The sequence below is a fragment of the Bubalus bubalis genome, chromosome 8 (genome assembly GCF_019923935.1).
Source record: "Bubalus bubalis isolate 160015118507 breed Murrah chromosome 8, NDDB_SH_1, whole genome shotgun sequence".
Taxonomy (NCBI): Eukaryota; Metazoa; Chordata; class Mammalia; order Artiodactyla; family Bovidae; genus Bubalus; species Bubalus bubalis.
The window spans coordinates 105,090,635-105,103,116 of NC_059164.1; the positions used below are offsets into that span (position 1 = coordinate 105,090,635).

Sequence of the window (12,482 nt, forward strand, 5' to 3'; positions counted from 1 at the left end):
TGCTGAAGCGTGTCTAACTCTGTGCGACCCCATAGATGGCAGCCCACGAGGCTCCCCCGTCCCTGGGATTCTCCAGGCAAGAACACTGGAGTGGGTTTCCATTTAGTATGTGCAATTATTTTCTTCTTAATGGAAATGTTGGATTCTACAGTCTTTTATCTCCAGAGGCTGAGGCAATTTGCAGATCAATCTTAAGTCACCAGCTTGGGAAGACAGTAGAACAAGTGTGTGTTGTGTGTGTGTGTGTGTTCAGGGTGTGGAGTATTTACATTCTTGCTTTGGCAGAAGGCACAGATCCATGAGACTGTGGACCATTGGCCACTAGGAGGCACTGTGGGCCCACGGTAAACGGGGGTCCTGGGAGGGGTGGAGAGTCACCCTGGGGAGGGCAGCTTTAAGGAACCTTGGCTACATGCCTGAATGAGAAAGCAGGTTTGAGTGCCCTGAGGTCCTGAGGTTCCAGGACCCATGGAAGCAGTACAGACTCCTCACTGCCCAGGAAAGTGGGGATGTGCCTGGATCCTCAGGATGTGCCCAGGAGATGGTCTCCAGGAGCTGCAAGGGAAGTGGAGGTGAGGGGTTGGGGTGGCTGGTGAGGGCTGGGTGATTGTCAGCTGATTGCCTGGTGATTGCCAGCCAGGTGAGTGCCTGGCTGCGTGTCAGGCAGGGGCTGGCAGAGGACAACAAGGTATGCTGTGGGCACTGGGGACCTGGGGACGGTGCACCCTTCCACCCACCCCTTGCTCAGGGGCTGGGAAGGGCAGGAAGGGCATAGAGGGCTCACCTTTGTCCTGGCAAGGGGCCCAGTGGACAGGGCAGCCAGCAGAGGCACAGAGCAGTGACGTCATAGGCAAATGCTCCAATCAGGGAGCAGGAGGGTTAGCACTTTACACCACTCACGCCAGGAGGCCCACCCCCAGCCAGCAGCTGTCCTGGGTTCCTGATGCTGCTGTGGGCTCCAGGCTCCTCTGCTGTGTGACTCTCCTCCTTCTGGGAGCAGGTGAGTCCTGGACACAGTGTGGGAGCTTCTGAGATGTCTTTGCCTTCCTGAGATAGAAGCCTGGAGATGAGGGCTGCAGCAGGAGCCCTCAACAATGTGCTGTTTAGGAGCACGCAGTAACCCCCCAACCCTGCAGTTCGGAATCTGCATATAACTTCACATACTTAGGAATGAAGAATTATCTCTGGAATACAACACACTTACATTATAAACTGTTTAGAGAAAGGACACAACAACTCATAAGGCTCAAGTCCATTGATCTGGATGGGTCTCCATGTTATGAACTCTTTACTCAGGTTCATTTCTGATTTGAGCCTCTGGGGAAAGGGGCGTGGCCCCTGAATGACAGGATTTCCCTGGGGCCTGGCAGGGACAGTGACATCTCAGAAGGACTCCCTGGAGAGCCCCTGTCCCCTCTCATCCACACACACTCCAGAGGGCCCTCCACCTGCCCCGCCCCCGCCATGAGCCCCTGTCTCCTGGGCTGTGTGGTCTTCTGTCTCCTGCAGGCAGGTGAGTCCTGGGGGGCAGGGGCCCCTTGGGGGTGCCAGCACTAAGCCTGTCCCCTGTGACTGCAGCATCGGTCCTCCTTCTCCACAGGGGCGGTCCATGCTGGGGTCACTCAGGACCCCAGATTCCAGGTCGTGAGGAGAGGACAGAGCGTGACACTGACATGTACTCAGGATCTGGGTCATGACCGCATGTACTGGTACCGACAAGACCTGGGACACGGGCTGAGGCTGATCCATTACTCAGCTGGTGTGTTCACTAGTGAGCCAGGAGATGTGCCCGATGGCTACAGCGTCTCCAGATCAAGCATAGAGAACTTCCCTCTAATGCTGGAGTCTGCCAACCGCTCCCAGACATCTGTGTACTTCTGCACTAGCAGTTACTCCATGGCACTGCAGGGTCACCTCCTCTCTGTGCAAAAGACAGGGGTCCACGTGCAGGCTCCTAGCACCGGGAGCCTCAGGGCTTTGTTAGCCAGGTGCCTGCAGTGTGACCCTGGGTATGCGGTGGAGACTGGCCCGAACCTCACTGCCGGGCCTTGGGGACCTTGTGGGACCATCGATCTCTGTCTTTCCTCTGCAGCCTCCATGTGAACCAGGAAGATGCTTCCCCAGCTCTGACTCCTAGTCATCACATGAGCCTGAGACCTAGGAGGGAAGGTTGTTGGATAAATTAGATACGTCTAGACACTCTTGTCTCACCTCAGGCAGCTCATTTCTGGCTTTCTGGAGGTTCTCCCACAGTCTGGTTCTCACCTGGTCTAGGCTGGCTCTTGTCCACCTTTCCCAGGCGGGCAGGACATTCCTCTCCCCACCTCCCTGCATCAGCTCCCTGGCCCTCTCTACCACAGCCACACTGCTCCTCCTTCGTCTGGGTCAGGTCCCTTCCCAAGTCACAGGGAGGCTTTTTAAGTGGCCACTCCATGTGGTCTGTTTTCAGCAAGATGTATGGACTCATCAAAGAGAAACATCACCTATCATCCCCAAACTCACGTGAGTCCATCTGAAGGAGGACAGATTGCCTTTGTGTGTTCTCGACACGCACCCCCCCGCCTCCCGACATCCTTAGCAGCTCACCTAACCTAGGCCAGGTTGGGACTACCTGGAACGCTCATCAAAATCTTCTCAAAGTCAAAATATATCCTGCATCGCCCCCATTATATCATGATTTTATAAGTGCAGAAATAATTGAGCTCATATTTCTAAAACTTCTTTATGACAGTATTATCTAGAATTTGATCATTCTTAATTTAAATACAAAATCTGGAAATATATGCATCTGATTAATCAGAAGTAGTTATGGAATACATGTTTGTAGGCAGATTCACTTGAGATCCTCAGAGTATTTATTTTATGATCATATATTTCCATCTTAGCTAACGACCGTCGTTGTCGTGGTGCCGCAGTTCTTTCTTTCTTAGTAAAAAGTTCGGATCATACAGTCTTCTGCCTCCAGAGGCTGAGTGGGTTTGAAGATCAACCCGTCAGCCAGGCTAGGCAGGCAGTAGAACAGGGGTGTGTGTGTGCGTGTGTGTGTGTGTGTGTGCGCATATGTGTGTGTGTGCCCGCGCGCATATGTGTGTGTGTGTGTGTGCGTGCGCGCGTATGTGTGTGTGTGTGCGCATATGTGTGTGTGTGTGTGCCTGCGCGCGTTATGTGTGTGTGTGTGTGTTCAGGGTGCCTGAATTTTTGTACTCTTGATTTAACAGATAGGACTTCCCTCGTGGCTCAGGTGGTGAAGCATCTGCCTCCAATGAGGGAAACCTGGGCTCGATCCCTGGGTCAGGAAGATCCTCTGGTGAAGGAAATGGCTCCAGTACACTTGCCTGGAGAATCCCATGGACAGCAGAGCCAGGGAGGTTACAGTCCATGCGGTTGCAAAGAGCAGGACAAGACTGAGCGGCTAAACTTTCTGTAAACAAATGCTGCAAATCCATGAGACCCTTGACTTTGGTCACTTGGAGGCACTGTTCCATGATAAGCAGTGTGTGCTGGGAGGGTGTGAGTCACCCTGGGGAGGGCAGCTTAAGAGAACCTTGTCTATATCATGCCTGCATCTGGGAGCAGGTCTGAGTTCCCTGAGTGGTCCGGGGACACATGGAGCCAGCACAGACTCCTCACTGCCCACGGAACTGGGGACATGCCTGAAACCTCAAGATGAACATAGGGGGTTGTATCCTGCCTCAGCATGAGAGGTAGAGGTGAAGGGGTTGGGGCGGCTGGTGAGGGCCAGGTGGCTGGTGATGAGATTCAGGCATGGTCAGGGAGAAGAGAACAAGGCATGTTGTGTGCGTATGGGACCAGGGGACAAGTCACCTCACACCCAGGCTTGCTAAGGGGCTGTCAGGACAGGGAGGGCATAGAGGAGCCAGCCCTGCGTATTGGTAAGGGGTCCAGTGGACAAGGGCAGCCTGATAGACACAGCAGTGACATCATAGGCAAATGCTCCAATCAGGGAAGCAGGAGGGTCAGCACTTTACATCACTCACCCCAGGAGCCCTGCCCCAGCCAGCAGCAGTGCTGGGTTCCTGATGCTGCCATGGGCTCCAGGCTCCTCTGCTGTGTGACTCTCTGCCTCCTGGGAGCAGGTGAGTCCTGGACACAGTGTGGGAGCTTCTGAGATGACGTTGCTTTTGTCATCCCCAAAATGCAAGACTACTGGAAAGGACTGCAGCAGGAGGCTTCCCCGTTCTCTCCTCTCTACTTCCTTGTCTTTCCCAACAGGCCTGGTGGATTCCGAAGTCACCCAGACCCCAAAATTCCTGACCAAATCAAGAAAACAGCAAGTGACACTGAGATGTTCCCCTGAATCTGGACACCGCTCTGTGTACTGGTTCGCACAAGCCCTGGGCCAGGGCCCCCAGTTCCTCGTTCAGTATTTTGATGGAGAAGTGTATCAAAGAGGAAACATGTCAGATCGATTCTCAGGTCAACAGTTAGGTGACTCTCGCTCGGAGTTGAACTTGACCCCCTTGGAGCTGATGGACTCCGCTCTGTATCTCTGTGCCAGCAGCCCAGACACAGCTTTGCATGATCAGGTGCCTCTGGGACAAAAACTCTCCTGCCCCAGCTCAGGAAGTGGTGGTGAGGGTGTCCGTTGCCAGTGTGCCAAGCTCAGTCTCTGGAAGAGCAATAGATTTTCCCAGACATTCATTTCTTGATATGTTGTAATGCTCACTAGGATCATGCAAAGTAAGTATTATTTTAACTGTTTATATATCTGAGGGGATGTGAATTGCCCAGATCTCATACCTCATGACTGTTACAGCTAGGATTGCAGCTCAAGTTTCTTTTCAACACCTGTGGTCCCTTTCCTCATGGAACCGTCTCCATACAGAGCAAGTTACATATACGCGTTGTGTTATGTGTAACAACATACAGTTTGGGGCTCTGTGATATGAACTGTTACTCAATGAATGGCAGCCACGCATCACAAGGAGGTATTCCCATGAAAAGAATGTCTCAAATAAAAAAGAGCACTTTTCACTTACCCTGGTGTGTGCCATGACTCACCATGGTGCTCCTAAGTCTGCATTACTTTCTGCCAATCCGTCGTCCTGTGCTGGACAACCAGCTTCTCTCCACCCAGAAAGGAGGGTCACAGGCCTGAGGCCTCTCCTGACATGGGAAGGGGGGGCTCCTGTGAACATGAAGGAGCTGTGCCTGCCTTTGGCAGGTGGACTGTCTGTCAGTGAGTTGATAAGAACAGATCCAAACAATTCCTCAAATGTTGATGAGCCTTCAATGAGGTTGGGAGCAGATACCTGGAGAAACATGGTAGGTGGAGGGCCATTCTCAGGGCTGTGATCAATTAAAGCAGAAATGGGCCTTGAAGTCCTACTGGGACACATATCATAAAGGAGAGCAGGAAGCTAGAGGGAATTTCCAAAGATGCAGAGCTATAGAAATATGTAGATAAACTAAAGTAATATACACATTTATGAAGATTAACTTCGCAATGAAGTGTAGATAAAACTGCACACTGTTTACAGAAAGGTTACAATTGTGAGGCTGATGCCCATTAAGCCGGATGGGTCTCCCTGTTGTGAACTGTTCACTTAGGTTCATTTCTGATTTGAGCCTCTGGGGGAAGGGGCGTGGCCCCTGAGTGACAAGTTGTCTCTGGGGCCTGGAGGGACAGTGACATCTCAGAAGGACTCCCTGGAGAGCCCCTCTCCCCTCTCATCCACACACACACCAGAGGGCCCTCTGCAACCTCACCCCCGCCATGAGCCCCTGCCTCCTGGGCTGTGTGGTCTTCTGTCTCCTACAGGCAGGTGAGTCCTGGGGGGCAGGGTCCCCTTCGGGGTGCCAGCAATAAAGCTGTCCGCTGTGACTGCAGCATCGGTCCTCCTTCTCCACAGGGGTGGTCCATGCTGGGGTCACTCAGGACCCCAGATTCCAGGTCGTGAGGTCAGGACAGAAAGCGACACCGAGATGCACTCAGGATCTGAAACACAATTATATGTACTGGTACCGACAAGACGTGGGAAGCGGAATGAGGCTGATCCATTACTCAAATGACCCTCCTTACACACAGAAGGGAGATGTACCCGAGGGCTACAGCGTCTCCAGACCAAGCACAGAGGACTTCCCTCTCACACTGGAGTCTGCCAACCGCTCCCAGACATCTGTGTACTTCTGCGCCAGCAGTTACTCCACAGCGCTGCAGGGTCACCTCCTCTCTGTGCAAAAAGGCAAGGCAGCCCCTTGCTTGTAGGCTCCTAGCATCAGCAGCCTCAGGGCTTTGCTGCCACGTGCCTGCAGTGTGACCCTGAGAGTGTGGTCTGTGCTGGCCCGGACCTCACTCCAGGCCATGTGGACATGTGTCCACCATCCATTGCTGTCTTTTCTCTGTATCCTCCCTGTGAACCAGGAGTTTCCCCCGCTCTGACTCCTAGTCATCACCTGAGCCTGAGACCTCCAGGAGGGAAGGTTGTTTGTAAACTAGATAAAAAGAGGCCCTCGTGTCCCACCTCAGGCAGCTCATCGCTGTCTCTCTGGAAGGTTCTCCCCCAGCCTGGCTCTCGCGTGCTCTCTTCTCTTGCCCACCTTTCCTGGGTGGGTAAGTCACTCCTCTCCCACCTTCCTGGCCCTTTCTACTCCAGCCACATTGTTCCTCCTTCATCTGAGTCACGAAAGTGAAAGTCGCTCAGTCCTGTCCTCATCTTTGCGACCCCATGGACTGTATAGTCCCTGGAATTCTCCAGGCCAGAATACTGGAGTGGGCAGCCTTTCCCTTCTCCAGTGGATCTTCCCCACCCAGGGTCTCCTGCATTGCAGGTGGATTCTTTACCAACTGAGCTATGGTCACTTCCCTTCCCAAATCACAAGGTAGTTTTTAAAGTGGCCTGTCCACGGGTTGTGGGGAATATCTATTCTTTTTTTGTTTGAATTGTGTCTTTTAATGAAAGCTCCAACTCATATGTGAACACAGCCAGTTAAAGCACAGCACAGCAGGCTTGTAAGTTTAAATTCCTGCAGACTTTAATAGAATCACAAGGAGGGCTGCTACTTAAAAGCTTTTTCCCTTTAAGACCACCTTTGATCTTTAGAGTGTACTTTGGCCAGGCAGGGGAGGGGAAATGTCTAGAGCCCAACAGATTTCTCATTAGCCCAACTTTCTTACCAGCTTGTTTCCATTTTACAGCCCTAGAAGCTTAAAGGTCTTCCATGACACACTCATCATCTCGTGAGGCCTAAGGCCCGGAGCACTCTATAGCAGTTATCACAAAAGGAGCGCTTAAGGAATGTACTTATCAGATTGGGAGTAAGAGTTGGTCCAGTAGTTTCTCTGCCGTGCCTCTCTCAACACGCACTTCCGAGTAGCATTCTCCCATGCACGACAGGAGCAGGATGGGCAAGAATGAAACGCAAGAGTGCTGAATAGGCTAGTCTGTTACATCCCGCAGAAACTTCAAGGAATCACCCCCACCAGCCTACCCAAGATCAACTAAAGAGGCCATCTTCAACTCTAGATTATTTGAACAAACGGTTTATTAACGCACCCTTCTCCAAAAGACTTCTTTCTTTAAAGCAATGGATTTCGAAGAGAAAAAAAAACATGGGCAGAGAAGTATGGAATAGAAAATAAATACAAATGTAAGCCATTTTGCTAATTGCTTTATAACCACAACAAACCAGTACAGAGAATGCCCCGTACAAAACCCAATAAAGATTCAAAGATGGAGGTGTTCCCTTAGGCAGGGCTGAAGACTTCAGTCTCTGGTATTTGGACTTTAGGCTGCAGTCCTGGTTTTTGGATGGATCACTAGGTGTGTGGCACAGTCCATGCTTTTAACCAGATTTGAACAGGAGATTGGCCACTTGGCACAGGTAGAAGCAGATGAAGATTTTGGTTTCATATGTCACATAACTACAGAAGTTCCTCCCCACGATGCAGTGCCAGATGGGGTTGTACTTCTTGTCAGACTCCTTCTTGATGTGGGCCGCGATGTCCTTCTCTGTATTATACTTCTCCAGTGCCTGAGTAGCACACTCCACTGAGTCCAGTTGCATCTCCTCTGGCATATCGGCATTCTTGATCACAGCCTTTCAGTCACACATGCTCACCAAGGAGCAGGGGCTGGCCTTGGTCTCCTGGGGAAGGCGCTTGCCAGGCTCACACCTGCATAGAGAGGCGGTCACTACCAAAGCCATCAGTGTCTAAATTTCTATTCTTGATTTAGACAGAAGCCACAGATCCGTGAGACTGTGGACCATGGGCCAGTAGGAGGCACTGTGGGTCCATGGTAAGCAGGGTGTGCTGGGAGGGGTTGAGAGCCACCCTGGAGAGGGCAGCTTAAGGGAACCTTGGCTACATGCCTGCATCAGGGAGCAGGTTTGAGTTCCCTGAGTGGACCAGACACATGGACCCAGCACAGACTCACTGCCCAGGGGAGTGGGGACTTGCCTGGAGCCTCAGGATGTGTCCAGGGGGCCGTCTCCTGGAGCAGCATGGGGAGTGGAGGGTGAGGGATTAGTGTGGCTGGTGAGGGCTGGGTGATGAGTGTCAGGCAGGGACAGGAAGAGAAGAAAAAGGCATGTGATGGGCATATGGGGACATGGGGACAGTGCTTACCTCACACCCACCCTTTCCTGAGGGGCTGTGCAGGACAGGGAAGGGCATAGAGGAGTCCACCATGGATCCTGCCAAGGGGTCCAGTGGATCAGGAAACAGCCTGCAGAGACACAGAGCAGTGACATCATAGGCAAATGCTCCAATCAGGGAAGCAGGAGGGTCAGCACTTTATATCACTCACCCTAGGAGTCCCACCTCCTGCCAGCAGTGGTCTTGGGTTCCTGATGCTGCCATGGGCTCCAGGCTCCTCTGCTGTGTGACTCTCTGCCTTCTGGGAGCAGGTGAGTCCTGGACACAGTGTGGGAGCTTCTGAGATGTCGTCGCCTCCCTGAGATAGAAGCCTGGCGATGAGGGCGGCAGCAGGAGGCTTCCCCTGTGCTCTGCCCTCAGCTTCCTTGTCTCTTCCCAACAGGCCTGGTGGATTCTGGAGTCACCCAGACTCCCAAATACCTGATCAAATCAAGAAAGCAGCAAGCGACTCTGAGATGTTCCCCTCACTCTGGACACTTCTCTGTGTACTGGTACCAACAGGCCCTGGGCCAGGGCCCGCAGTTCCTCGTTCAGTATTACAACCAGAAAGTGAGTGGAGAATCTCACCTCCTGGATCGATTCTCAGGAAAACAGTTCAGTGACTCTCGCTCTGAGCTGAACTTGAGCTCATTGGAGCTGACGGACTCTGCCATGTATCTCTGTGCCAGCAGCCAAGACACAGACCTGCATGAGCAGATGCCTCTGGGACAAAAACACTCCTACCCCAGCTCAGGAAGTGGTTGCCAGGGTGTCAGTTGCCAGCCAGCGAGACCCAGACCCAGGTAGAACTGATAGACTTTCCCAGACATTCTTTCCTTTGTATGTTTTAATGCTCACAAAGATCATGCAAGATAAAGAGTATTTTAACTGTTTATACATCTGATGGGAAGTGACTTGCCCAGGTCTCATATTTCCTAACTGCCAGACAAGGAATCAGAATCAAGGCTGTCCTCAATACCTGTGTTTCCTGCTCCCCATCTTTTAAAGGAGTTCGCTCCACATAGCTCTTACAGCTGACAAATCCAAATCTCCAGGTTGGACTGGTGAATCTAGAGGTTCAGGGAGAGCTGATGTTTAAGTTCAAAGGCCCAAGAACTGATGGTCCTGTTTGAAGGCCATCAGCCAAACAGTTGTCTCTTACCTGGGGGAGGATCAGACTTTTCCTTCTATACATATCTTCACTGGTTGGAAGAGGCCCACTAAGACTGTGGAATGGAAGATCATCTGTTTCAAATGTTAATCTAATTTAATGTTAAAATCTACCTATTTATATGTTCAGTTCAGTTCAGTTCAATCGCTCAGTCATGTCTGACTCTTTGTGACTCCATGAATCACAGCACGCCAGGCCTCTCTGTCCATCACCAACTCCCGGAGTTCACTCAGACTCACATCCATCGAATCAGTGATGCCATCTAGCCATCTCATCCTATTTCGTCCCCTTCTCCTCCTGTCCCCAATCCCTCCCAGCATCAGAGTCTTTTCCAATGAGTCAACTCTTCGCATGAGGTGGCCAAAGTACTGGAGTTTCAGCTTCAGCATCATTCCCTCCAAAGAAATCCCAGGGCTGATCTCCTTCAGAATGGACTGCTTGGATCTCCTTGCAGTCCAAGGGACTCTCAAGAGTCTTCTCCAACGCCACAGTTCAATAACATCAATTCTTGGGCGCTCAGCATTTTTCACAGTCCAACTCTCACATCCATACATGACCACAGGAAAAACCAGAGCCTTGACTAGATGGACGTTTTTTGGCAAAGTAATGTCTCTGCTTTTGAATATGCTATCTAGGTTGGTCATAACTTTCCTTTCAAGGAGTAAGCGTCTTTTAATTTCATGGCTGCAGTCACCATCTGCAGTGATTTTGGAGCCCAAAAAAACAAAGTCTGACACTGTTTCCACTGTTTCCCCATCTATTTCCCATGAAGTGATGGGACCGGATCCCATGATCTTCGTTTTCTGAATGCTGAGTTTTAAGCCAATTTTTTCACTCTCCTCTTTCACTTTCATCAAGAGGCTTTTGAGTTCCTCTTCACTTTCTGCCATAAGGGTGGTGTCATCTGCATATCTGAGGTTATTGATATTTCTCCCAGCAATCTTGATTCCAACTTGTGCTTCTTCCAGCCCAGCATTTCTCATGATGTACTCTGCATAGAAGTTAAATAAGCAGGGTGACAGTATGCAGCCTTGACGAACTCCTTTTCCTATTTGGAACCAGTCTGTTGTTCCATGTCCAGTTCTAACTGTTGCTTCCTGACCTGCATACATGTTTCTCAAGAGGCAGATCAGGTGGTCTGGTATTCCCATGTCTTGCAGAATTTTCCACTCTTTATTGTGATCCACATAGTCAAAGGCTTTGGCATAGTCAATAAAGCAGAAATAGATGTTTTTCTGGAACTCTCTTGCTTTTTCCATGATCCAGCAGATGTTGGCAATTTGATCTCTGGTTCCTCTGCCTTTTCTAAAACCAGCTTGAACATCAGGAAGTTCACGGTTCACATATTGCTGAAGCCTGGCTTGGAGAATTTATATGTTAACCTCTTCCAAAAACACCCTCACTTAACATCCAGAATAAAGTTTAATTAAATGTCTCTGGCACAGTCAAGGTGACATGTTCAATTAGCCACCACACCATCTGCCTGGGTTTCATAAGTATTTAATAAGCATGAAGTCCCTGGCATATAACAGGACTCTGGATTTCTTGATTCCCTTTGCTAACCTCTGACAGCCTCTTCTACCACTTCCTAGGTGCAAAGGTAGAGATGGACATGTTTTGCCTTGAAAGCCTTTAAGTGAGGACATTAGAAGTCCCAGTGAAAGGAATATTATGCCTAATGATTCATTACATGAACTAAAAAAGTGTATGTAACATCTCACCTCAGATATTTTTTAATCACTTTTATTGATATTTGAACTGTAGTTTACCAGTAAACAATGTAGGTTTTAGGGTCCCTGAACCTCCTACAACCTTATAGACTGGGGGCTCCCCTGACAGCTCACTTGGTAAAGAATCCACCTGCAATGCAGAAGACCCCAGTTTGATGCCTGGGTCGGGAAGATCCACTGCAGAAGGAATAGGCTACCCACTCCAGTGTTCTTGGGCTTCCTTTGTGGCTCAGCTGGTAAAGAATCCACCGGCAATGCAGGAGACCTGAGCTGGGAAGATCCCCTGGAGAAGGGAAAGGCTACCCTACCCACTCCAGTATTCTGGCCTGGAGAATTCCATGAACTGTATAGTCCATGGGATTGCAAAGAGTCAGACACAACTGAGCGACTTTCAATTGCACATTCAATGGTGTATCTGAGATTCCACATGCATGGATTCAACCAATCACAGCTGTTCAGTATCTTAGTACATATTTATTAAAATATCCACCCACAAGTGGACCCACTCCCTCAAAACTTGTGTTGTTCAAGGATCAGGTCTATATTCACACTGTATAATGAAGAGATCTACGGTTTGATCAATATATATGTATATGCTGATGAAACATCTGTCCCTTTAAGACAGAGAACATTTTATCACCAGATATTCCCTCAGGCCCCGTTCCTGGGACTCTCTCCTTCCCTGACAACCAACAGTATGATTTCTGTTGCTGTAGATTTGTTTTGCTCATGCATTTTTTTGGTGAAAACTTAATGTCTATACCCATCAGAACAATTCCTTTTTAGCCTGAAGCTAAATATGTAAGACAGTTAAGCGCTCCTGGAACGTGTTATAATTAACAAAGTGCTTGAAACCACATGAGATACCATTTCCGTGTGATGGACAATCCTAACTGGGGATTGATGGTTTGATAAAATGACCATCAAAGGTCTTACCAGCCGGTACAGGCTGTTTTTGTAAAATTTATTGACTCAATTTCAT

The 12,482-nt window shown here is 50.0% G+C and overlaps 1 protein-coding gene and 4 gene segments (V, D, J or C); 4 read left to right on the top strand and 1 right to left on the bottom strand.

Moving 5' to 3' along the window:
- The first annotated feature begins 1,464 nt into the window (after nt 1–1,464).
- On the top strand, nt 1,465–2,423 carry LOC112586423. The segment is given in 2 exon segments: nt 1,465–1,513; nt 1,601–2,423. Coding segments are annotated over 2 exon segments (552 nt in total).
- A 1,567-nt stretch (nt 2,424–3,990) lies between these two features.
- LOC123466070 lies at nt 3,991–4,991 on the top strand. The segment is given in 2 exon segments: nt 3,991–4,097; nt 4,234–4,991. Coding segments are annotated over 2 exon segments (486 nt in total).
- Nucleotides 4,992–5,624: 633 nt separating this feature from the next.
- Nucleotides 5,625–6,229, top strand: LOC112586604. The segment is given in 2 exon segments: nt 5,625–5,786; nt 5,874–6,229. Coding segments are annotated over 2 exon segments (405 nt in total).
- Nucleotides 6,230–7,307: 1,078 nt separating this feature from the next.
- LOC112586577 (dynein light chain 1, cytoplasmic-like) lies at nt 7,308–8,339 on the bottom strand. The gene has a single exon (XM_044946993.2). It carries the CDS (start codon nt 8,038–8,040, stop codon nt 7,807–7,809), a length of 234 nt encoding a protein of 77 aa, XP_044802928.1. The 5' UTR covers nt 8,041–8,339; the 3' UTR covers nt 7,308–7,806.
- A 439-nt stretch (nt 8,340–8,778) lies between these two features.
- LOC112586566 lies at nt 8,779–9,508 on the top strand. The segment is given in 2 exon segments: nt 8,779–8,871; nt 9,003–9,508. Coding segments are annotated over 2 exon segments (453 nt in total).
- Nucleotides 9,509–12,482: the final 2,974 nt, after the last annotated feature.

Excerpts from the sequence above, each read along its gene's own strand:
- LOC112586577 (XM_044946993.2), bottom strand. The coding sequence starts at position 8,040 with ATGCCAGAGGAGATGCAACTGGACTCAGTGGAGTGTGCTACTCAGGCA.